The sequence below is a fragment of the Myxocyprinus asiaticus genome, chromosome 3 (assembly GCF_019703515.2).
Source record: "Myxocyprinus asiaticus isolate MX2 ecotype Aquarium Trade chromosome 3, UBuf_Myxa_2, whole genome shotgun sequence".
NCBI classification, from domain to species: Eukaryota; Metazoa; Chordata; class Actinopteri; order Cypriniformes; family Catostomidae; genus Myxocyprinus; species Myxocyprinus asiaticus.
The window spans coordinates 55899986-55927937 of NC_059346.1; the positions used below are offsets into that span (position 1 = coordinate 55899986).

The 27952-nt window shown below is 38.6% G+C and overlaps 1 protein-coding gene across 3 annotated transcripts in view; it reads left to right on the forward strand.

Annotated features, from left to right (window-relative positions):
- LOC127417132 (neuronal migration protein doublecortin-like) overlaps positions 1 to 27952 on the forward strand; it is a 104343-nt gene that overhangs the window by 12292 nt on the left and 64099 nt on the right. For all 3 annotated transcript variants that reach the window (XM_051656837.1, XM_051656847.1, XM_051656857.1), the window contains exons 2-3: positions 9663 to 10094; positions 20698 to 21029. In XM_051656837.1, coding sequence (XP_051512797.1) covers positions 9704 to 10094; positions 20698 to 21029 — 723 coding nt within the window. In that variant the 5' untranslated portion in view covers positions 9663 to 9703. The remainder of the gene's footprint in view (positions 1 to 9662; positions 10095 to 20697; positions 21030 to 27952) is intronic.

Sequence of the window (27952 nt, forward strand, 5' to 3'; positions counted from 1 at the left end):
GGCTTCCGGCTGTTCAGAGCAGATTGTGTTGCGGAATCATCAGGGAAAACGAGAGGCGGTGGAACATGCTTTTACTTAATGAATGTTGGTGTACAGATGTTGAAGAATTGAAGAAGATGTGCTGTCCTAATTCAAAAGCGCTCTTCATCAACTGTAAGCCTTTCTACTCGCTGTGGGAGTTTTCCTCGTTTATTCTGGTGAGTGTGTACATCCCGCCACAAGCATGCATGAACGCAGCGTTGCAACAACTGGCTGATCACATCACAGACATGGAGCAACAACACCCGGACTCTCTTATCATTATTCTGGGAGATTTTAATAAAGCTAACCTCAACACCACATCTCATGCCCCACCAGAGAAAGAAATATACTGAACCACTGCTACACCACTGTAAAGGATGCATATCACTCTGTCCCACGTGCAGCTTTAGGACTCTCTGATCACTGTCTGGTTCATCTTCTCCCGACTTACAAGCAGAAACTAAAATCAGCTAATCCTGTAGGAAGGACTGTAAAGAGTTGGACCAATGAAGCAGAGCTGGAACTACAAGCCTGCTTTGACTGCATGGATTGGAGTGTTTTTGAAACTGCAGCCACAAACCTGGACGAGCTCACAGATACTGTGACATCATATATCAGTTTCTGTGAGAATATGTGCATCCCTACTAGGACATTTTTATCATTCAATAATGATAAACCATGGTTTACAGGAAAATTCAGACAGCTTTGTCATGCCAAAGAAGATGCTTATAGAAGTGGGGATACAATATTGTACAACCAGGCTAGAAATACACTGACTGAGGAAATCAAAGTTGCTAAAAGAAGCTACTCTGAAAAGCTGAAAAAACAGTTTTCAGCCAACGATCCTACATCTGTGTGGAAAGGTCTGAAAGGCATTACCAAGTATAAGTCACTTCCCCCTCACTCTGTAGAGAATCAACAAATGGCTGATGAACTGAATGTGTTTTATTGCAGGTTTGAAAAGCCCAGTCTCACACCCCTCCCCCGCTCTGATCTTCACTTCACACACACATTAACACCTTCTGGAACCCCCTCCTCCCCCTCCTGCTACTTAAGCTGCACTTATGGTCTGTGAGGAGGATGTGTGCCGGGTATTCCGGAAACAAAAGACTAGGAAAGCTTCAGGCCCAGATGGTGTCTCACCTGCCTGTCTGAAAGTTTGTGCTGACCAGCTGGCCCCCATCTTCACACAGATCTTCAATTGATCACTGGAGCAGTGTGAAGTTTACTGTTGCTTCAAATGCTCCACCATCATTTCAGTCCCCAAAAAACTCCAAATCACAGGACTTAATACAGACCTGTCTCTCTCACGTCTGTGGTCATGAAGTCATTTGAGAGACTGGTTTTGGCTACCTGAAGGACATCACTGGACCCCTGCTAGACCCACTTCAGTTTGCTTACCAAGCAAACAGGTTGGTGGATGATGCTGTCAACATGGGACTGCATTACGTCCTGCAACACCTCAACAGACCTGGGACTTATGCAAAGATCCAATTTGTGGACTTCAGTTCAATACCATCTTGCCTGATCTTTTCTCAATCAAACTGACCCAGCTCTCCATGCCAACCACAGTCTATCAGTGGGTCAACAGCTTTCTGTCAGATAGACAGCAGCTGGTGAGACTGGGGAAAATCACATCCGGGACCTTCACTATTAGCACTGGTGCTCCTCAGGGATGCGTTCTCTCTCCACTGCTCTTCTCCCTGTACATGAATGACTGCACTGCAAAGGAGCCCTCTGTCAAGCTCCTGAAGTTTGCAGATGACACCACGGTCATTGACCTCAACTGCAACGGTGATGAGTCTGCATACAGATGGGAGGTTGAACAGCTGGCTGTCTGATGTGGTCACAACAACCTTGAGCTGAACACGTTCAAAACAGTAGAGATGATAGTGGACTTCAGGTGAAACCCCCCCCCCCCAACCATCCTGAACAGCACTGTGGCAGCAATGGAGTCATTCAGGTCCCTGGGCTCTACCATCTCTCAGGACCTGAAGTGGGACACCCACTTAGACTCCATTGTAAAGAAGGCTAAGCAGATGTTGTACTTCCTTTGCCAGCTGAGGAAATTCAACCTGCCACTGGAGCTGCTGACACAGTTCTACTCAGCCATCATTGAGTCTGTCCTGTGTACATCTATAACTGTCTGGTTTGGTTCAGCCACCAAATCAGACAGAAGGAAACTACAACGGACAGTCAGGAGTGCTGAGAGGAATATTTGTGCCCCCTTGCACACCCTCCAAGACCTGTATGTCTCCTGAGTGAGGAAACGTGCAGGTAGAATCACACTGGACCCCAAACACCCTGCCCACTCCCTTTTTGAATTGTTGCCCTCTTGCTGGCACTATAGAGCACTCACCACCAGGACAACCAGGCACAAGAACAGTTTTTACCCTCAGGACATTTACAACATGAACAATTAAACTGCCTTCAGGAGTCCCATAGTGCAATAATGTATAAATATGCCATGTACATATGTAAATTCCCTCAGATTTAATTCAATACCTGTACATACCCCTACCTTGCACATATATTACCACTTGAACATGTTCATATGGCATTCTATGTTATATGTCCCATTTTTTGTATGTCTGTTTATACTCTTTCCTTGTTTTATATTCTGTGTCTCACTGAAATGTTCTGTGTGCACTTGCTTGTTTCTCCTATCACCCAAAAATGTCCTTGTGTACGTGAGCACACTTGGCAATAAAGCTCATTCTGATTCTGATTCCGTGTGAGTGCTTTAGTTGTATTGATCCAGTGTTGATTTAGGGGGTTATGGTGGGGGGGGGGGGGCTGCATTATAAGAGAATTGTGTGCTCTGAGGGCGAGTGGGGTAACAGAATGAGAATATTGACCAAGTGCTGAGGGAGCAGAAGGTTGGTGGGAGGGGCAAGTGTGACTTGTAAAAGTGTTGTGGGGGCAGGAGGCCTTGATGACAAAGAGATGGACAGCTGACCACTGTTTATAGAAGTGTGATGAGGCATATGTTGGTTACACACACACACGCACGCATGAACACACACAGATAATTATAAATACTACGGAGTTATAAATACTTATAAACACTACAACTCTAACCCTACCCCTAAAATAATAGCATTTTTAGAATTTAAAGAGACATTAGAAACATTTTATTTCAGAATAGTTTTTCTAATTGAGGATGTTCCTGTGTTTCCCCAATTGGAAGTTAAGTCAGGTTTAGCTAACTTCTGGGATGTGTTGAGGACTTCTCCATTAGCATTTATTATTATTATTATTATTATTATTAATTATATTTAGTTTATCCAAAAATTTACTCACCCTCATGTCACTTCAAACCTGTATGACTTAAAAATTCTATTAAAATAAAAAATTTTGATTGTCCTTTCAAATTAGTTTTGTTTAGTTTATACTCTGTGGTTGTTAGTTAATATATATATAATTTTTATTTTAGTTTTAGTATTGTAGGCCTGCCAAAGTTAATGTGTCAACTGATATCATTAAATATGTCCAAATTAGGGCTGTCGATTGAACATGTTAATTTAGTGCGATTCATCATATAAAAAATAAGACATTAAAAAAATTCACACAATTGTTCATGCCTGCTGACCCTTTCCGTAATAAAAGTAGATATTTTTCTACCATCAAAGTAATTCAAGTTTAAAGTGCATGTAACTTCATGTTTTTTCGAGGCTGCGTCAGCAAGGGGCAGTCAGCGCAGCTCCAGCTGTAAACACAGCATGCCTCAACAAACCTCATAACTAGTACAGCCACAGAAGGAGAGCCAGGATTCGTTCTTGACAGCTGAATGAAGCACAACATAATGCAGGGATTTCGAGACACAATTTTCATCCCGTCAACTACCTTTAATTTAATACAGCATCCTAAATTGAAGCGTTTATGATGCTGAAAACCAGTGAGACACTCCAAAAGCTTGCATCTGACTCATATGTACATAGCGCGACAATATAACAAAAAATAGTGCAGATGGAATGTAAGAACGCATCCTGTGAGAACAGGACAGATTGACGAACTTAATTGCAAAATGGATTGCTGTCCACTGTAGGCTTATGATCACTGATATAGGAATAAATTAAAAAATATATTTACTTTTATAGCCATTTTTTGTATTGTCTAATCAATGTTTTACTTGTCTGCAATAAATTTCAATCTGAATATTGGAATAATTATTATTATGCAATTCATTGCGAATAATTTGATTCTTTAATCGGCATGTCATGTATTTAATTCCATTAAAAACTTGAATAAATTGACAGCTCTTGTCCAAATGTAAAGTGGACCTCACAAAGAAAAAAAAAGAAGCCCTGAAATCATACTTATGCTTTTGTGTCTCTAGAGATTTAAACAAAATACATAAATAGAGAGAAAATATTGGTCAAACACTGATCTTATGTAATAGATACCAAAACCGAGTCCCAAGTGGTCACTCCTCTAACAGCGGGACGATGTCCCAGCACACCGTCTATGAAAGTTCACCGAACCATGGAAAGTAATTCTTTGGGCACCGTTTTGTCCATTGGGCATTTTAACGGATTTGTACTGTGCCCGCATTTGTTTTTTCCTGAACCTATACTGTTGTGTGTTGGATACATATCTTGATAAGTCCGGTGAAACTCCGCCTTTGACATTGAACCCACCTCAATCTCCGGTTGGCCTCGTTTGGCCCAAGAGTAATCAGCGGGCCAGAGGCCATTGGCCATTGGCCCCGGAAGTGACAGTGGGAAAGCAACTGGCCCTGGCACGCACTAGCACGCCCTCATTTGGCCCAATAGTGGAAACGCGGCTAATAAGAGTGTAGCACACACTTAAAGGAATGTTACGGGTTCAATACAAGGTAATCTCAGTCCACAGCATTTTTGGCATAATGTTGATTACCACAAAAATTTATTTTGACTCGTTTCTCCTTATTTTTTCAAAAAGCTAAAAATTGTGGTTACAGTATGGATAACAGACACTTACATTACAATGGAAGTGAATGGGGCCAATCCGTAAATGTTAAATTTTTTTTTGTCATTTTTACAGTCATTTCAGGGTTTTAACAAAACAAATTAATGTAAGTGGTTTAATAATATTTTAAGCTTTACATTTCTGACTTTAAACCCTGCAAAAATGTTCACATTCACTTCCATTGGAAGTGTCTCACTGGAACCAAGATTTATTTTTATTTTTTTTAACTTGTATTGATCCCAGAATATTCCTTTAAATGTGTTCCACAGAATTCAGCAGATTTCTCCCATAATCAGCACAGAAAACGTGAAAAAATATGCAGACTCTGTGTGGGCCTAGACATTAGTTTGTGTGTGTATGTGAGTGACTTTGGGGTTAACCAGGAGTTTTTAGTTTCTTACACTTGCTTAATCACTTTATCCCTCTGAAACGGTTGATGTGAAAAGATACAGTTGGTGCTGCTGAAGAGACCGCTACCCTCTTTTTACTCTCCTTCTTTCACTTTCTTTTATTTCTCTCATCTTTTGTGGAGTTGTAGAGAGAGATCTGTTTAAAAGGAGCAGCTGTGTTTTAGAAGATCTGGCGCTGGTCCACTAGAACGCTGTGCCCAGGACCGAACTGCCTCCCGCTCAGTCTGGACTTTAATCAGAGAGAGAGAGAGAAAAGGAAGAATTGTGATATCCAGCTTTCCAGGCAACTCTGTAAAACAGTACTGTATATATCCATCCTTTTTAGGACACAAATAGCTATATCAACTTAAATGAAAGGCAAATGACTTACTCAAAAGACTAGCTGCAACTTTCTTGCTTGAAAATCCACCTAGAACCAGATTGCGATGGTAGTTAGTTTCACGTTTTCTTGCTCGTCCAAGCTATTATGGTCATTAGCTGGTCTAGATGGCTGAGGATGACATCAAAGACCATCTTTGCCAAGCTAGAGTTGGTAGACCACCTAGGACCAGCAAAATACCAGCTACCATGTTCCAAAAACCAGTTGCATCAGCTTAAAGGTGCTCGTAGGAATTTTAGCCGCTTTGCTAACTTCTGCCATTTTGCTCATTTTAACGATGCACACGCCCTCTCTCCTATTGTCTTTCTTTGTTACAAACAAAATCAGATTAGTTTCTTCAGGATTAGTTTTCCATACCTTGACAGAGAACTGTTTGGCCCATTTGTTTATTATTATTTTTAGAACATCAAATTTGCATGCGTATGCAAATCTTGCACCACTTTCCAAGCAGCTATTGGTTGATCTGACAAATCTGGAAACCACTAGAATGATCTCTCTCTCTCTCTCTCTCTCTCTCTCTCTCTCTCGCCTGAAAAGTTTTTTTCTGGAGATAAAAGCCATCCAATGGCAGTTGTGCTGGAGAGGTTATTTTGGAAAAGGAGGCTAAATATATGCCTTTCTCTCCTCTTTTGTTTCCTTCTCTCAGTTGCATATTGTATGCCTAATAATACGAATAACATATCTATCAAACGCAGAACTCAGGTTTAGGTTTCTCTCAACTTCAAATAAGCAACTTGCACATAAAGATAGAAATTAAAAGCATTTTCATTTATAATTTGTAGCATCTATTGCTTCTCATCTTTAGACATATTAACTCAAAAACTTGTCTCAAAACCTCAATGTCTCGAAGCATGTGCGCCAATGGCTAGGCCAATTTAGAGTGTGATATATACGGAATTAGGCAAAAGCAAAAATGTCAAATACCAATGCCATTGTTGAGATAACCTATTTGCAGGTGTATTTGTCAGCCAAGATGTATTTATTTTGCAACCTAAAGTATCTAATATGGATGTTGTAGTGAATGGAATTTTAATGTTGGGCATTGGCTGCATAGAAACAGACATCCACTGTATAATCAAGTGTGAATTGTTGCTGTGGTGTAGTTTTCATGCTTCATCAGTGTGTCCTTTTAGAGAGCATGGCAAGTGCGTGTACTGTAGCTGTTGCCATGGACACTAGCCAGGAACAATTCCGACATGTACAGTAGATGTGGAATATAATGCTAGCATCATGTATAAATACAGTACGTAGATATAGTCAGTAAACTTGTGTGTATCTCTATGTATCCATTTAGCTAGTAACTAGTGTAACTGTGACCATATACACCTGCAGTATCTTTTCATCTGGGCTTCTTTTGTAAAACGAGTGTATTCACAAGGGATATTTTTTAATAGCTCATGAGTGACATTCAAATGTGTGTGGGTCTGGTGTATGTAGGGCAATCTACTGTGGAGTGTGTGTGTGTGTGTGTGTTTCTCAATGAGCATGATGTATATAGATGGACTATAGAGTGTGTGTGTTTCTCAGAGAGTATGTCTAAATGTGTAGTAACTACTGTAGGTGGCAGTAGGGGTAGAATGAAAAAGAAAATGAGGGCTTTTGTGTTTCAGGTGAAATACTGATTCTCAGTAAAACTGGAAGATGTTGTCAGCAAAGTACATTTTTAATGCAGTTGCTTGTCTCTATATCTATAGGTCATTTGTGTGTAGGAATATCCCTAGTGTTATACAAATCTTGAAGTGATGAGATTGATAAAAAATAGGCCTTAGTAGTACATAACACTTAAATATTTAAATATGCTGTCATGATTTTATGTAGAACTTGAACACTGTTGAATGAGACTTCTTAAAGGGATAGTTTGTTAAAAATCATCACATAAGTAGTTATCTAATAGATTATCAAGGCTGCTCTTTTCCGCACAACAAAAGTGGATAGTGACCAGCTAGTGGATAGTTGTCAAACTTTAAAAAATGTAAAAAAAAAAAAAAACAATACCATGAATTTAGTCCATAAAGCTTGTCCACAATATTTCAAGTCTTCTGAAGCCATACGGCAGTTTTGTGTGAGGAACAGACATTCGTAAGTCGTTATTCACTAAAAATCACGATTCAAATGTTTAGGTGAAACATACCGGAGGGCTTTTCCCTTTTCTTTATTGAATAGCCAGTTTCTAATCATTGTAATCAGATTACTGACTTTACTAATTTCGAATTACTTTTAAGCTACTTTTTAAAACACTTATCAAAAAAGCTCTTGTTTTACCGCTCAACGAATTCAAAATAATATCTATATTTACTCATTAGGAGGCGCAAGCCTTTCAGCTGTCACAGAACACAAAAAGATGTTCATTTTAACATAATTCATGTTTTAAATGTATTTGAAATTAGGCATGCAACGATACACAAATTTCATGATACAGTATGATACGATGCATAGCCTCATGATACGAGACGATACAATACAGTACAAGCACCCACAAATGTTTTGCTCAAACTTATTCAAGGATTTTGACATAAATGTCTTTTAAATCATAAATGCCACAAATTTCAAAGCTGCTTTATAGAAAATTATGCCTTGTTGTCTGAAGCCCCCTGTGAACACGATGAAGTGACTGTAGCGAGGAAAAAACTGCTTTCTTTAGTGGTGAAAAAAAAAAGCTCGAGAGGAATCTGACCTCTGGTTTTATGATATATGTACATAATCCAGTACTATGTAGGGGCTTGAGCAAAAACTGATAGGCACACAATTTTTCCTACCCTCTTCCCCCTGTTTCACTTTGCATGTAAACTTTAACGGCATTATTACTGGCTTATAACATGTGCGCAAGTGTTGTTCTTAAAGCTGTTTACATTTTGAAATCAAAAGCAGATAATTATAAGTCTCATGTAATCGTGGGTATCTTACGCTGTTGGTTTTTTAATAAGCAGTTTTTTGATAGTTATGACTCATAACTTACGAGTGTCTTGCTGTGCATGTCATGCTCAGTGTCGTCTGGGAGAGGTGGCTGTTAAACTTACTGCTGCTGTTTCTGCCTCACAAATCCACCGATTTGCATGGTGATGTCGGTGTAAATAAAATGACATGTTTGATGTACTGTAGCACCAGGACATGACACCGTTGTTTGGCAAATTCAACAAGCTGTAACACTACAGTACAATCTACTTGCCCTTTGCCATCGATCTTCTCGCCTGTGTACTGTAAGTGTGTTGCTCTGTTTTTTCAGTAAACGCTCAGCGCCGCCTCTCCGGGGAGGAGACTTTTCCGCAGCTCTCAGTATTGCACTGCTTGGTTTTAAATACACTATAATGTGTTTGTTTATGTATCATACGATACATATGATATTGTATAGTGAGCGTTTTATCGTACGATACGATACAATATTTTTTTTACACCCCTATTAGAAATATGTGTAACCCAAGTACAGTAATTAATTTAATTGAAATTCAAAAACTGTAATCTGATTGTGCCACACTACTTTATGTATTAAAAATGTAATTAGATTACATTAATTAATTACTTTGTAATTGGATTACACCCAACACTGGCCATTATTGAACCATGCTGGTTCCTTGGAAATTCTTATTATGGAGAGCAAAAATCATTGTAGTGCAGCATGAGTCATTAATATTTTTGGTAAACTTTTCCGGAAGAGAAAGACTGGACATTTTAAATGTGTATATCTGCTAAAAGGGAATTTTGTCAACTTTTTGGAGTATAGTAGCAAATAAATGACCTCAAAGTTAACAGACAAGGACTAAAAGTCACCAAACTCCAATTTTAATATAATGGCGCCTTTAGAAGTCCCTTATCAACATTAAACCAATTCAGCTGAAATATTCCTTCTCAATTTCCAGTCAAGTTATTCTGTCTGCCACTTGTGTCTTGTTTCTTATTCTGCACAGACCCATAATTCCTCACTATAAGACCTCTCTTCACCACCACTATGGACGCCCCCTCTGAAACTGTTGCCATGGAGCTGGACTTCGGCCATTTTGATGAGCGGGACAAGACGTCTCGGACCCCTCGGGGTGGACGGGCCAATGGCCTCCCGAGCCCCACCCACAGCGCCCACTGCAGTTTCTACAGGACACGCACACTCCAGGCCCTGACCAATGAGAAGAAGGCCAAGAAGGTGCGCTTCTACCGCAACGGCGACCGCTACTTCAAGGGCATCGTGTACGCTGTGGCCAGTGACCGTTTTCGCACGTTTGACGCTCTGCTGGCTGATCTTACACGCTCGCTGTCTGATCACATCAATCTGCCACAAGGGGTCAGATACATCTTCACCATCGATGGATCACGCAGGATTATCACACTGGACGAGCTTGAGGAAGGTGAGTGCTTGTGAGTGTGAGTTTAGACAATGAGGTTTCTAAGAATTCTAGAGAATCTTTGTGAATGAACTGGTTGAATGGACACCTTGTGCGCTCATAGGAAAGAAAAATCCCAAATGACATTTCTGCTATTCAGGATTTATAAATATATTTTCAGTTTTACAACTATGTGTTCAGGATTCATTACTATATATTCACATTTGCAACTAAATATTTGGATTTATATCTACAGTATGTATTCACATTAACAACTACATATTCAGCATTTATACTGTAAATAGATATTCAGATTTACAACTATATGTTCTGGATTTATAAATATATATTGATATATACAAATAAATGTTCAGGATTTATAACTATACTGTATATTCACATTTGCAACTAAATATTCACCATTTATAAATAGTTATTCATATTTACAACTATATTTTCAGGTTTTATAAATATATATTCAGATTTACAACTAAATATTCAGCATTTATAAATAGTTATTCATATTTACAACTATATTTTCAGGTTTTATAAATATATATTTAGATTTACAACTACATATTCAGCATTTATAAATAGTTATTCATATGAACAACAATACGTTGATGATTTATAACTATATATGCACATTTACACTACATATTCAGCATTTATAAATAGTTATTCATATTCACAACTATATTTTCAGGATTTATAACTATATATATTCAGATTTGCAACTACATATTTTGTATTTATAAATATATATTCAGATTTGCAACTACATATTCATCATTTATAAATATATATTCAGATTTACAACTACATATTCGGCATTTATAAATAGATATATTCATATTAACAACAGTACGTTGAGAATTTATAACTATATATTCAGATTTGCAACTTCATATTCAGAATTTATAAATAGTTATTCAGATCTGCAACTACATATTCAGCATTTATAAATAGTTATTCATATTCACAACTATATTTTCAGGATTTATAACTATATATATTCAGATTTGCAACTACATATTTTGTATTTATAAATATATATTCAGATTTGCAACTACATATTCATCATTTATAAATATATATTCAGATTTACAACTACATATTCGGCATTTATAAATAGATATATTCATATTAACAACAGTACGTTGAGAATTTATAACTATATATTCAGATTTGCAACTTCATATTCAGAATTTATAAATAGTTATTCAGATCTGCAACTACATATTCAGCATTTATAAATAGTTATTCATATTTACATCTATATTTTCAGGATTTATAATTATATATTCAAATTTATAAATATATTTATATTCACATTAACAACAATACATTGAGGATTTATAACTATATATTCACATTTGTACTACATAAACTATATGTTCAGATTTACAAAATATTTAACTACATTTACTAATTAGTTCTATGCAAATTATATTATTATTGCAATAATAGTATTATTGTGTGTGGGACGAGAGTGTTAATAAAACACACACTGGCCACCTGCGATAAGCTTTAAGAGCCAATTGGTCATCCTGGACGTAGTAAGCTGCCAAATTTGCTGTCTGGTCGCCATGCCAACTGTAATCTGCCCATTTACGCGTGATACCAATTTATAATCCTGTACAGTCACACTCATACACATCTAATACATCTATGAAGACAGAATTGGACAGATGCTATATATAAAATACGTTTAACATGGCTAACTCTTTCTTTTAACACAAAATGTTTACACTTAGTTTTCTTCATTTTGTAATCATGTGTCTGTACAAACACATACGTGTTCATTTAGAGTGAATCTCAAAGAGTGCAAGTGTATGTAAATGTCTTAGCTCTCATGTGTACAGTTGGCACGCAAGGTGCAGTAGTTTTGGCATGTGTTTTCAACAGTGCTGTTTGGAAAGCGATCAGATTTGTAGCTATTTTGAATAATTTGACTTTCGTGCCTCGAAAACCAGAGCATGTTTTCAAATGCCTCTTCTCTGTGTGCATCTGATCTGTTTCCCTTGCTCACTAATCAGAGCCACGGGTCAAAGGTCAGAGGGTTTAGCAGTCATACAGTGTGTTTAACCTGTGATTACCTTAATCCCGACCCTAAACTGAATGAATGTACATGGAGCCATAGGGAGCCAATGCTAGTGTACTCCTCCTGCGCAGATGGTCCACATGGAGAAACAACGTTTGTACGTTAAGTAGAGATGCACAGAATATCAGTTTTATTGGCCTGTGTTAATTCATTATTGGTATAAGTTTGATTTGGCTGATATTGGAAGCAGGGCTTATTACATGGCTCTCTGGAGTACTTGATTGTGATTGGTCAATCACAGCATTCTGTGGTCAACTTTTTTGTATAGTGGCCAATAAACTGTGTAACTGACTGTTGTCCCATTCAGCTATGCTTGTATCACTTTCTTATTGATTAATAAAATATATCAATATGTCATTATTTCAATGTAGTAAGCAGGGTAATATACAATCAGCCCTTCATTCTCGCAAAATAAACTGATCATTTTGATAATGATGATAATTTAAGTTGTTGGCATTTACGAAAACATGCAAAACAGTAAAGAATTATATTATCAATCATTATATGTAATTAAAATAATTTTTGGCTATTAATATCTGTCAGAATTTCTAGATCAGGGCATCCCTACCTTTAAAAAAAGATAAAGGCTGTGTCTCGTTTGGAAGACTGCGTGCTAGGTAGGACGTGTCCTTTGAAGGCTGCAGTATACCGAGTGTCCTCCTTTAAACAAGTCTCGTTTAAACAAGATGGCCTTCATTGGACAAACGGAAACGGAATGTAACATAGTTGTTATGAGAGCATGCCACTCTTTAACAAGTGCGAGCGCTTTGAGTGAGAAGGGAACAAAGTCCCTTTAGAAAGGAATGTATGAGGTAAATTTTAGGAGAGTTATAATGATGTAAAGAGAAAAGAAAATAGATTTTACAGGTGTACTTTTAGTCTTATACAGTGCATCCGGAAAGTATTCACAGCGCTTCACTTTTTCCACATTTTGTTATGTTACAGCCTTATTCCAAAATGGATTAAATTCATTATTTTCCTCAAAATTCTACAAACAATACCCCATAATGACAACATGAAAGAAGTTTGTTTGAAATCTTTGCAAATTTATTAAAAATAAAAAACGAAAAAATAAAAATCACAGTATTCACAGCCTTTGCTCAATACTTTGTTGAAGCACCTTTGGCACAAATTACAGCCTCAAGTCTTTTTGAGTATGATGCTACAAGCTTGGCACACCTATTTTTGGGCAGTTTCTCCCATTCTTCTTTGCAGGACCTCTCAAGCTCCATCAGGTTGGATGGGGAGTGTCGGTGCACAGCCATTTTCAGATCTCTCCAGAGATGTTCAATCGGGTTCAAGTCTGGGCTCTGGCTGGGCCACTCAAGCACAATCACCGAGTTGTCCCGGAGCCACTCGTTTGTTATCTTGTCTGTGTGCTTAGGGTCGTTTTTCCTTTTGGAAGATGAACCTTCGCCCCAGTCTGAGGTCCAGAGCGCTCTGGAGCAGGTTTTCATCAAGGATGTCTCTGTACATTGCTGCATTCATCTTTCTCTCGATCCTGACTAGTCTCCCAGTTCCTGCCGCTGAAAAACATCCCCACAGCATGATGCTGCCACCACCATGCTTCACTGTAGGGATGGTATTGACCAAGTGATGAGCGGTGCCTGGTTTCCTCCAGACATGACGCTTGCCATTCAAGCCAAAGAGTTCAATCTTTGTTTCTCATGGTCTGAGAGTCCTTCAGGTGCCTTTTGGCAAACTCCAGGCGGGCTGTCATGTACCTTTTACTGAGGAGTGGCTTCCGTCTGGCCACTCTACAATACAGGCCTGATTGGTGGAGTGCTGCAAAGATGGTTGTTCTTCTGGAAGGTTCTCCTCTCTCCACAGAGAAATGCTGGAGCTCTGTCAGAGTGACCATCGGGTTCTTGGTCATCTCCCTGACTAAGGCCCTTCTACCCTGATCGCTCAGTTTGGCCAGGCGGCCAGCTCTAGGAAGAGTCCTGGTGGTTCCAAACTTCCATTTATGGATGATGGAGGCCACTGTGCTCCTTGGGACCTTCAATGCTGCAGAAATTTTTCTGTACCCTTCCCCAGATCTGAGCCTCGATACAATCCTGTCTCGGAGGTCTACAGACAATTCCTTGGACTTCATGGCTTGGTTTGTGCTCTGACATGCACTGTTAACTGTGGGACCTTATATAGACAGGTGTGTGCCTTTCCAAATCATGTCCAATCAACTGAATTTACCACAGGTGGACTCCAATCAAGTTGTAGAAACATCTCAAGGATGATCAGTGGAAACAGGATGCACCTGAGCTCAATTTTGAGTGTCATGGCAAAGGCTGTGAATACTTATGTACATGTGATTTTTTCCATTATTTATTTGTAATAAATTTGTAAAGATTTCAAACAAACTTCTTTCACGTTGTCATTATGGGGTATTGTTTGTAGAATTTTGAGGAAAATAATGAATTTAATCCATTTTGGAATAAGGCTGTAACATAACAAAATGTGGAAAAAGTGAAGTGCTGTGAATACTTTCCGGATGCACTGAACTTTAATTTAATTATATGTTAATATAATTATACATATTATATACTCTGCACCCGTCTATTGAGGTACTTCAACTTGGGAATTAACATTCCTTGCGTTTGAACATCATATTTACGGGCAAATTGGCGTAATTGTTTTTCGACATTTCCGTTGAAGCAAAGAATTGTGGGTTGTGAGTGCCCACGAAGGATACAATTCATGTATCCTCCGAATTTCCGTGAAAGAAGGTTACATTCGAAGGCTGCATTCGAAGTGTCCTACTCGCATTTCTGAAACGAGACAGCCTTGATGACGTATGCGGCCGACAAATGTAACCTCCGGAGGACGCAGCCTTCCAAACGAGACACAGCCATAATGTAAAGATTATAATCTATAGATGGAATTGATTTTGCTTGATACATGGATGTAGTGTTCTTTCTCCATTAAAATTTTTACATTACTGTGAATTTCAGTCCACCAAACTATTTTAGCAATTGGACGTAACAGGTGTTTTCCTCTTGTAAGGCAGAATCTGTTACAGAGCAAATCTGCCTCGTCAGTGAATGCTGAATGGGAGATGAATGTAGCTGGTAGCGGAAGCCTTCAAAATCTGTAGCACACACTCACTTTACCACAAAACCAGAGTGTGTGTCTGGAGCTCAGATATTCTGTTTGATCTGCTGCTGTGTGGATACATCTGCATGTCAACTGCACCTCTTCTCCATTTAACAGCATATGCTCCGTACAGACACAAGCACACACCCTGGTATCCCCATTCATGCTTGTCTAGTAAGTGCTTTTAAAAATTAAAATATTTCTCACATGTATAAATGTCTAGACGATGATTGCTTTAGTCAGAAGATCCTAAAGGAATGTGTTCGAGATTCCTGCCGAGAACTGATGAGGATAATTCAAGAATCAATTAAGATCAACGGATAAACTGAGATTAGTTTTGTTTTTAACCTTTTTTATTCTTAAAGTCCAATATAAACTCACTGAGCACTAAGGAGCACCTGTACACCTACTTATTCATGCGATTATCTAACCAGCCAATCGTGTGGCAGAAGTGCAGTGCATAAAATCATGCAGATACGGGTCAGGAGCTTCAGTTAATGTTCACATCAACCAACAGAATGGGGAAAAAATGTGATCTCAGTGATTTAGACAGTGGCATGATTGTTGGTGCCAGATGGGCTGGTTTGAGTATTTCTGTAACTGCTGATCTCCTGGGATTTTCATTCGCAACAGTCTCTATAATTTACTCAGAATGGTGCCAAAAATAAAAAACATCCAGTGAGTGGCAGTTCTGTGGACGGAAACATCTTGTTGATGAGAAAGGTCAACAGAGAATGGCCAGACTGGCTCGAGCTGACAGAAAGGCTATGGTAACTCAGATAACAGCTCTGTACAATTGTAGTGAGCAGAATAGCATCTCAGAATGCACAACACATCGAACCTTGAGGCGGATGAGCTACAAAAGCAGAAGACCACGTCGGGCATAAACTGGCATAAAACAAAGTGTGTACTCCTTTAAATTAATGAATATATAAATAAATAAATAAATAAATAAGCCCTAGTATAATTTGCAGACCAAAGTTCTAATATTGGATTATATCAATATGTTGACCAATATATTGTACATCCGTAATTGTTGTATTATTGATACTTTGACTTCCAATACTTTGAGTATCAGTTAAAAAATAACAGATTGATTTCTGCTTGCTTCTCTCAAATTCAAGCAGAATGTGTGTGTTCAGGCAGAAGCTGTAATGTTTTTACCCAAATCAACTTCTGGTACTCTGATGGCAGAGACAATTTATCAGGAGCAACCTGAAATTAAGTGTCTTCCTCTAGACACAATAATGATAATGCACTTACTCTCTTCTCTATTTGGATTCTCTTTCTTTAGCTTTGTGTCTCACTTTGTTTCTTTCTACCTCCCCCTCTATTTGTGTTCACATCTTTCTCTGTTCCACCGTTCAGAGATAACCAGTGTATACTGTGTGTGTGCATGTGTATTCTGTATGTATGTATACATGCACCTAGATGTGGTGCTGATCAGTGTTGGGGAAGCTACTTTGAAACTGTTGCTTTTCAAGCTACAGGCTTCATAATTTAAAGTAGTTAAACTACAGTCAAGCTACTCTTTTGAAAAAGTAGTTAGCTACACAACAAGCTATTAATAAAAAGTAGCTATACAGTAACTACATTGCAGCTATTTAAGGAGGCATATCCCTCTATATATACTCAGTATATCTGATGATATATATATTTTTAATCAGAGCACTATATATCTGGAATAAAAACAACGAGGATTATAATACAGCATATGAACCGATCAGTTCACACTAAATACCACCAATAAAACTAGAAAAGCCCATTATCTATACAACTGTATAGATTTATATAAAATTATTCTGTATGTCCCTACAAAAACAATGTAATCTGTGGCTCAGTCATTGGTGCAAACACTCAAAAGAATCAGTGAATTGCTTTTTTAGCTAGTTCATTTAAAGGGGTCATGACATGTGGAATCTAATTTTCCTGTATCTTTTGACATAGAAGATGTCATTGTGCTATAAAAACATATTGTATGTTTTTAGAACTCAAAACTTCCTCCTTTGTTGAAACCAAGCTGCCAAAATGACTGTTTCTCTACTTTCTCGACATTGTGATGTCACATTGACACTGTGGTAGAGATTTGCATCTGACCGCCTCCACAACAACACATCAACGCCTGCTTTACCTTATCACTTCCGTAGCCCGCCCAGCAATGGTGAGCAGTGAGATGGCAAGTAGAGAGAGCATATCAGTCAAGAGCAGAGAGCTAATCATAACAGTGGGCATTTACTGTCAAGTCTTAAAGGAGAAGCAGCACCAAAACTGAGCGGGTCAGAATGAGGGTGTAAAATGATCATGTTTTACACATATATGACTGTTATTTGTGCAAAACACTTTACTAATATTAGAAGTGTACCTCAAGGAATATATTGAAAAACAAAAAAGGCATGTCATGACCCCTTTAAATGAACTGTCCAAATGAACTGATTCATTGGATTGAATCAGACTTACCAATGCTTCTTATGAGACAGGGAATGTGGACATTTTAGGAGAACTATAAAGCTGTGGACGCAATACGATGTGACCAAAGACAGCAATTTTGTAAGCATTTTGTAGCATTTGACCACTAAAAGTAGCTAGTTACTGGAAAAACTACTGTGTTTTGAAAACAGCTGGACTACCCTTCTGAAAAAATAACAACAATAACAACAACAACAGCAACAACAAAAATGGCTTCCTCCATCCTAATATGGTTTGGTGGTCTTAGTTGTTCTCACAGCCTGGTCAGACTGGTCTGTTGGGTGGTTTTAGAGAAGTTTTGAGCACTTTTCAGCTAGTAAGGCTGGGAGACCAGTTGAAACCAGACAATATCAGCTTAGGCTTAGGTTCAGGAGGGTAGTTTCACGCTATTGAAAATTTAGTTAGGTTAGTTGCATAGCTACTTTTAGTCAGTTGTATGGTTGCTTATACAATGCACAGAAAAAAAACGTACTGTAAAGCTGTTTTATTTATAGTATCCCACACTTCATTATCTCTATACCAGTACTGCGGTTAAGCTACAGCCCTCAAGTGATGGATGTCCTTCCTGACTGCATGTTTGTGCGTGTGAGTCTCTGTGCACATGTGTGTGTGTGTTTCCGGCTACTACAAAAGATAAGGGGTTTGCCTTTTTTATCCCAAAGCCTGGACATGATCGATGGTTTAAGAGAAGCTTTAGGATCCAGAGAAGCTGCTGGAATGAGGCTCCATATGATGGATGGAAGAGGAGATGGAGGAATGAGAAGGAGTGTAGGAGAGATATTGAATGAGTGGCAATGTGGGTGGATCATTAGTGGTCAATCAAGAATGCAATGTAGAATAATAAGAAATGATCTGTGATGAAATCAAGCAAGAAAAAATGAACATAATTTTTATTTTTTGCCAGTTCCATTGATGCAGTAGACAGTGCCGCTATAATAACAAAAACAAGTTTAGGTTTAACATAATTTTTCAGCTTTGTTTTGTGTTTTGTGTTATGATCAGACTCATTTCATGAAGGGTCAGAGGTTCTGCAGCCAGGAAAATGAAAAATGTCAGACTGTCTTAATTTTGAATGAAGTGATGACTGTGGCCTTAAATAATCACAGAAAATGTATCAACATGTAAATACTATGGTATATAAAAATGGTAATCATTTATTACCATGGTATATTGTATATCCAAGTGCCATGGAATGTATCATAGTACCATCACAGTACTTTTTTGTTTTTTGTAAGTTAAAGACCTTCCTCCATTTCATTTGCAGGGTAAGCGATATCATACTTCCAGAACTAAGTAATCCTTATATATATTTAAATTATTTATCTTAACCATCTTATCTCATTCTCACATTTTTACTCCCTGGATGAGTTTTTGAGATTTCGAGGCACTGCAGTAGAGTCATGTGCAGTATATTGCTGTTGTGCAGTGGACCAAGAAACCATCATTTTTACACAAGTGACCCTATAGCATGTATCAAAATAATCTATAGCATTCTCCTCAAGACATCCTTAACCCAACCTTGTGAAACAGAAGGAGTTCATGACGCTGTCTTTGACTGTACACACATGCATACATAAACGTAATACTAAATCATGGCGAGACATTTTTGCGTGGCCTAGAATTCATTTTACATGATTGAATTCTGGATTTGCCAGTGGTTTATTGATTATGGGCCTGTCTGCATCCATCATGCAAGTTATTAAAATCAGATCAGGACTAGTGGGGGCTGGAGGAGCTCTACTTCATCTCCTAGTTCTCATTTCACTCTTGTCTGACCCCGTTTACATCTGATGTTAACATCCATCTTGGGTGGACAAGTGAACAAAAGCTAAACACTCACTTAGCACTTTATTAGGAACACCTGTACACCTACTTATTCATGCAATTATATAATCAGCCAATTGTGTGGCAGCAGTGCAGTGCATAAAATCATGCATATATGGGTCAGGAGCTTCAGTTAATGTTCACATCAACCATCAGAATGGGGAAAAAATGTGATCTCAGTGATTTCGACTGTGGCATGATTGTTGGTACCAGACGGGCTGGTTTGAGTATTTCTGTAACTGCTGATCTCCTGGGATTTTAATGCATAACAGTCTCTAGAGTTAACTCAGAATGGTGAAAAAAACAAAAAACATCCAGTGAGAGCAGTTCTGCGGACGGAAATGCCTTGTTGATGAAAGAGGTCAACGGAGAATGGCTAGAATGGTTCGAGCTTACAGAAAGGCATCTCAGAATGCACAGCACATCAAGCCTTTTGGTAGATGAGCTACAACAGCAGAAGACTATGTCAGGCACTTTGCTAGGACCATAGTGTTCCTAATAAAGTGTTAAGTGAGTGTAGTTCAAAATAGGGAATGTCTTGGAGATGCACTGCAATTAGATCACTCAAACCAGAGTAAATGCATCCCCTCCCCCCATGTCCCCCCAAGGACAAGTGAAGCAAATGGTCAAATTATATTGTGTATTGTATTGTATGGTGCTAACTCTAACCCTAACAAAATTTCCACTGGAATGGAAGACACCCCCCCACACCACCCCCGTACAGGATGTCAAAATACAAATTTGAAATTTGTTTTCTACGAGACTTTTGGAGGTGTGCATGAAGACCCTTTTGGTAGGACATGTTTTGCCAGTATGCTTGAGAAGGATCGTTTATTGTTTTGGGCTGTAATTTACTTTTAATTGAGGTTTACTTGAGCTTTTGTCCAATGTTTAGATCCATCAGATCAATAAGCTTCACCACAAAACCAGCTCTTACTATGATAGCTGGTTTGTTGCTGTTCCTATGTGGTCCACCAGCTGTAAACCAGTTGGTTTACAATGTCAAAATCAGGTCCAGTGATACACTGAAAAGCAACAATAGTCACTGAAACTAAAGCGGTCCAACAATATGTAATAAAAATGTGTGGAGGTGGTTTTAATTCCTCACTGAACCATTCTTCTTGGTCTTTTCCACCTCTCCAGGTGAGAGCTACGTGTGTGCCTCTGAGAACTACTACAAAAAAGTCGACTACACCAAAAATGTGAACCCCAACTGGTCGGTCAATGTGAAAGCATCAGCCAGCCAGAAGATGCTGGCCAACCGTGCCGCCAGCGAGCCGAGGGAGACCAAGGACTTTGTGCGACCCAAGCTGGTGACGGTGATGAGGAGCGGGGTGAAGCCACGAAAGGCCGTCCGTGTGCTGCTCAACAAGAAGACGGCGCACTCCTTCGAGCAGGTGCTCACTGACATCACAGAGGCCATCAAACTAGAGAGTGGAGTGGTAAAGAGGATCTACACGCTGGATGGAAAACAGGTATGGAAGACTACACAAGTATGGGAGTGCACTATGTTCGGAATGGAATAGTAGCGAAATGCATACAGCATACTACACAGTAGATACCGTATACTTCATGCTATTTGTTTAAGTAGCTGGGGAAGCAGTATTCAATTGCACAAAGTATCCCACACAGTCTACTCTGTCTTATACCGCACATTTTAGCAAATGTAGTATTGTGGTATTCTACACTATCTAAAACATTTTCATACTGTGGACAGTATAAAAACCGCTAAAATACCACAAGTAGCATGGTAGTATACCATTCCAAGCATACCCAATATGTTACACAGAAAGCCGCTCTAAAATGCAAAGATAACCATATGGCATGATCATGAATACCAAAACTTTTCTCTTGAACCGGAAATCAAATTCCTAAGTGTGTATGTGAACATATTATTTTTGTTTCTCTTTGTTTATTTTTACGCGTTTGAAAATTAGCTGCCAGTCATTATACAAATAAGTAAACCAATCCAATATCACACACACACATTACATTTATGCATTTGGCAGACACTTTTATCCAAAGCAACTTACAGTGCCCTTATTATGGGGACAATCCCCCTGAAACAATCTGGAGTTAAGTGTCTTGCTCAAGGACACAATGGTGGTGACTGTGGGGATCAAACCAACAACCTTCTGTTTACCAGTTCAGTGCTTTGGTCCACTACACATGCACTGCCACCACCACTATGCCACCACCACACATGCACCACAATAATCAAATATGTTTCCTGAGGGAGTCTGTCTGTCGGGGCAAATATATTGTAGTCATTCATTCACTCTCTTGCTAATGGAAGCTTTTGGTTCACAGTGCAAACCACTAACTTTGCCATGATTTGATTATTGTTCTTGAATGCTTCTATTTTATATTTGGCTTCCTGTAAATTATTTTCTATTGTCTCCTTAAATTAATGTTTCTTGGCAGTGCCAGTAACCAAAATACCAATTTCTTGCTCCTGCTGGAAAATCAAGCTAAAAACCTATTCTGGTCCAAGCTGGTCTAGATGGCTAATCAGCTGGTGGACCTGGTTGGTGGTTAGAGCTGGTAAACACCCCATGAACCAACTACCATGCTCCAAAAGCTAGCTTTACCACGTTAAGCTGGTATGATCTGTTTTTTCCAGCATGCTGTTAAAGCATATTGCGTGAATGTACTGTAGCTTGTTCTTAAACTCACTCCCAAAATTAACAAATTCAATTATTAGGATCGATAAATAGATGTTAACATAATATAAATCTGGTAGGAGCCAATTAGCATTCCTATAGAACAACATAATAAATGGTCAAACCCACTCCGACCTACAGTTGTAGACCATAATACACCATATAAAGGTCTGTTAAAGGTCTAATCTTAAAAAGGAGTTTGATGAAAAACAGAGGCCTGTTCAGTCCATAAAGGACAAAAAAGTATGATTAAAGTAATCGATTTCCAGCTTACAACCTTTGTAGTTTATTTCTCCGTCTATTTTAAATCCAGAATCCAGAATCGCATGGTCCACAAAACAATGTAACTAAATATTAGTGTTGTTGATTTAACAAGTTAATTCTGTGTGATTAATTATATAAAAAAATAACTCCTTAAAAAATGTACGCAATTAATCATGCCCTCAGACCTTATAAAGGAATTATCCTATCATCGGAAGAATTCAACCTTGAAGTACCACCTTCATAGTTTTATTAATCTCCGTCACCAGGGGGCAGTAAGCGCAACTCCAACTGTACAGGCAACAATCTACACTGACAGCAGACAGCACAAGATGAGGACGTGTTCTTCCATTCAAACAGAGCTGGACAGAGTGCAACTCCGAATGCAGGGTCTCAAGCCGTGTTTTTCTAAATTTCAAACTATGTTTAAATTGACAGTGACCTAAAAATGCTGTGTTTATGATGCGACACAACAAAAGTAAGATGCTCCAAAAGCGTCTGTCTGATGCATGTGTACATTGACGCATCCTTAGAAAAGCCCTCATAATAAGTCTACCTTGGATAAATTGACTAATTCAATAGCAAAATGGATTCCTGTGGACTGTCGGCCAAAGATAGGCTTTAATGTATGTTAATTATCTAAATTATTATGTTTATTATATATTACATATATACAGTAATTATAATTATTTCAATATAAATATTTATAATTATTTAATCATTAGATATTTGTTTGATGTGTGTGTGTGTGTGTGTGTGTGTGTGTGGATCTTAATCCTTTATGTCTGTTTAACTTTGATAAAATCAATGATTAAAGCCACAGCAGTGGGCATCTGGAGAACTGGAGGGTTTTGACCCTACTTTGTTAACCTCTGTCTCTCGTTTCTCTTTCACTGACCCTTGCTCTTTTTGTCACTCTCTCTTCTACTGTATCTTCTTATTATTTACATTCGTGCGTGCTATTTTCCTTCCCCCCTTTATCTCAATATGTCCTTTTCTGTCCTTCCTTGTAGCCTTTGTATTTGCTTGATCAAGCAGAACTCCATGAATGCTTCCTAATGAGTTCTTAAGAGCTGGAGAGCAGAATTCAGACCTGCAATATTCAGATAAGATAAATATTCAGACTTTTACCCTCAAGACCCAGCAGGGTAGACGCCAAAATTATTGGCCAAAATTATTGGCCAAAATTTCTGTTCATCCCAAATTACTGAAATAAGATATGCTACGCAACAGCAATATGTCAATGACAGATTCAGGATATTTTACTTTAGCTGAAGTTTTGCGAAATATATTTTAAAACAAGTATGCAGTATGAGTGCTTATGCATGATATGGTCTTGCTAATGTGATCAATGGAGCAATGGTGATGTCACACATCATTTGGACTGGATGTAAGGTAACTAATGGTGGATTCCAGACAACTCAGAACTCGGAATTTTCCCACCTCCAAATAATGACTGAAACGCCACTCAAAGTCAGACATCTGACTTGTGGAGCTGGGGTAGATCGATCCACCCTGACTTCAACGAGTATCGTCATTTGAAATCATTTCCAAGATGGCTATGGTGGAGCTGGGTTTTTTAAACATAAAAACATATTTTAAAGCATTTTTATTGCATGACATTTTTGAATATGCAATATACAGTAAATATACAAGAGTATGTTAAGAAGAATTGTTTGTGTATCAATCGATGCCTACATTTTCACCTATTTTGCTTGTTAAATAACTACTGCACTAGATAGCCAGCAAGCTGACATCTGAAAGATTGTGCATGCCATTGTATTTAACATGTGTACATGTGACTGTGACGTGTGATTGACTCAAACTCACTGAGGACAGAAGTGGGAAATTTCAGCTCGGATATTCCCAACCTCTGAATGCAGCATAAATAATGCCTGGTCAAGTTGAGCTATGGAATTAATTATCCCGCTAGTATCTAGTATCTGACTCACTCAAAAATCTTTATAGATTTTGCCCAGACTTGCCCAGATGTCAGTTGACCATTGAGCCAATCTTCGTTACCTTGTGTATTACTCCAAGTGACCTTTTGTTGATGTAAAAGTTACCCAAGTTGATTATGTCAGGTTAAGTTTCCTATAACCCATTGGGGAATAGTTATCCAGGATCTGATAACTCGTGAGTCTGAATACAGAGTAGGATGTCCTTGTATATTGACTCCACAAATCAATAAATCTCATTTTATGTATTATCTTGAAGGCCATTTGGAATTTAAATTCCAGATTAGGTCAGGAGACTCTCGAAAATCCAGCTGCATGGTTTACAGGGTTCCTAATTGGTCCAAACTGGTCATTTACTGTGATTTGCTGCTCCAAACTGATATAGATGGTTGATCAACTGGACTACCAGCTGGTGGGACTGAATTTAAACTGACAGACCATCTTGCTCCATTACCCCCCCACCCCCATGTCTGTTAGCCTTGAGGTCATCTATTATACTACTGGACTCTTAAAAGTTAATAAACAAGCAGATATTTAGAAGATCAAATGAATATTGACCAAAAATATGCATCACTTGCACTCAAGGGCATATCTAAATTTTTGTCCAATATGCTCTCTAGAATTGGAACGTCCCATCCCCCTAATACCACCTGCTTTACTAGCAATAGCAAGTAGCAATTTGTTGGGTTTTCCCAGGTTGTTGCATAAACTAAAGGCTGTTGGTCCTTAAAAAAAGTCCTTTAAAAGTCCTTCATCCTGCTGCAAATTCCTGTTCAATATTTGCTTTAGAAAAATATGTATTACGAAAAGCACTATACAAATAATATAGAATTGAATAATCACAAGATATCGCTCTACCTATATCTCTCTCTCTCTTTTGCTTTTTATATCTGCCTCTCCCCAGATTAAATTTTACCTGCACTTGTTTAAACCAAGGAAAGCCAACACCCTCAGGGAAAACGGAAAAATGGAGGAAAGAATAAGTCAGACAGCGATTGTTCAAGGTTCCTCAATTGCCATGAGGCATTTGCAATATCTTCAAACTCTCTCTTTTTCACTCTAAGGTTTGTGTCTCTTAAGGGTTTGCCAGTCTCTTAGCTCTGTGTGAATGTGTTTTCTTTGTATTAATACAATGCACAACACACACGAATGCACGCTAACAGATGGAGATTATAGGATAAGTGTGTTCTGCAGAGTTAAAGTCAAGCTGCTTTCTGTCCCACACACTCTTCTTTGATATGGGTAATTGCAGCATTTGCTGTGGTCCCAGTGGAGTCACATATGTCTCGCACAGTTAAGTACTGACAACAGCAAGCTCTTAGCATCCGGCTGTGGTATTGAAGTGAAGGTTTGTTAAGACTCCACTGCTTCACAGCAGGGGTAAAATACAGTGGCCCCAAAAGTATTTGGATACTTAATGCATGAATGTCTATAAATATATATATATATATATATATATATATATATATATATATATATATATATATATATATATATATAGATAGATAGATAGATAGATAGATAGATACTGTATAAAATAAAAACAGTTGTTTAAAGACAGTTGGATAGAGCAATGTGCAGTGGCCTGTTGCACGAAGCTGGTTTCAGTGGCTACCCAGGTAAGTTTGAGTTTAGTTTGAGCAAACTCTGGATTTTTGGTCTCAAGGAGGCGGGTCAGTTTTACCGGTGTTCACCACCATAGCAACATATGCTAACCTGCTCCGGAGCTGGTTTTATTCTGGTTTATAGATCGCAAACAGATACTGAACTAATCAGCCAAATTATTAAATGAAAATATAAAAATCAATTTATTTGAAAGAAAATAGCACAAAAACATTTCACTATAAGAAGTTTGTTATGTTTTAAATAATACAAAATTAAGACACTTTCTTTTGGTCAAATGTTAATGACACATTAATGTAATAAACCACACCTGTGGCTACACTGTTAGGACACCTGTGAGAACTTGAGGGGAACTGACTTCATACATCCACTAAACATCACCTTGGATCCAATTGGTTAAAAATCATTGACTAAGAAATATGATGTTAGTTCTAAAAAAAACCATCTAGCATCATTTGTTTGTAGATGCTATTTGTTTTGATATTTTTTATCTAATGCAATGGAATGTGTGATTGTTAATTGTCCAAAAGTGTTCAGATACGTTTTGTGTAGCCAGACATTTGTCTGTGGGAAGACGACAAGCCGGTGGAGGGAGTGTGTTGCTCTGGGCAATGTTCTGCTGGGAAACCCTGAGTCCGGCCATTCATGTGGATGCCAATTTGACACGTGCCTCCTACCTAAACATCATTGCAGGCCAGGTACACCCCTTCATGGCAATGGTATTCCCTGATGGCAGTGGCCTCTTTCAGCAGGATAATGCGCTCTGCCACACTGCACACACTGTTCGGGAATGGTTTGAGGAGCATGATGAATAGTTCAAGATGTTGTTCTGGCCTCCAAATTCTGCAGATCTCAATCCGATTGAGAATCTGTGGGATGTGCTGGACCAACAAGTCCGATTCACTGCGGCTCCACCTCGCAGCTTACAGGACTTGAAGGATCTGCTGCTAATGTCTTGGTGCCAGATACCAAAGCACATCTTCAGGGGTCTTTTAGAGTCCATGCCGAAGGACCATCAGCATATTAGGCAGGTGGTCATAATGTTTTGGCTCATTATTGTATATTTTAAAGGCTTCGTGCCTTGAACATCGAAGTCTTTCGCAAATTGTTGAAATTGCTTATTGTAGCAATGTGTAAACACAACTATGTCTCGGGATGATAAAAATCCTGTGCGTAAAGCCAGCCAATCAGATTTTATATTGCCATTTTGAGAAAGCTTTGCCATTGTTGTGCTTCATATTCTGTGAACGGTCTGCGAGTGTGGCGTCTAACACTGAGACTAAAAGTCCTGTCTCATTCCCCAAAGCATTCAACTCTATAGAGCAAAGTGTCAAGCTACAGCGTTACCACTGGCACTGATGTATACACAGGTCAAGCACCGTAACACAAGTTCAAATATTTTCAAACTTGACCCCATTTGCAGCTGACCTTTCGAATCATGGTCAGTGATTACTGGACAGTTCACATGACAAATCATTACATGGGCAGTACTGTCACGAAAATCAAAGATGAAAGAGAGACATCGAACTGTACGACCCAGTGTCAAATATCAAATATCAATGGCAATGTTAAATATCAAATATCAATGGCAATGTTAAATATCAAATATCAAAGGCATGTAATACACTTACAATTCTCAGTATTTCATAAAATGCATCAAATATCTACTGTATTCCCAACGAGTTATCTCCTTTGCCCTAGTCTCCTCTCCTTCTCTCCTCTCTCTATCGGCAGCTGCTATGGCTGGTTACTAGGCAACCACATCTCTGCACAAAGACGGAGCCCAGCTGGGATGAACTAGTCTGCCAGTCGGCGCGTCCTTCCGGAGGTGTGATTGTGAATGTGTGAGCGTGTGTGCGGGGGTTATTGAGTTTACAGTATGTATGCGCTAAC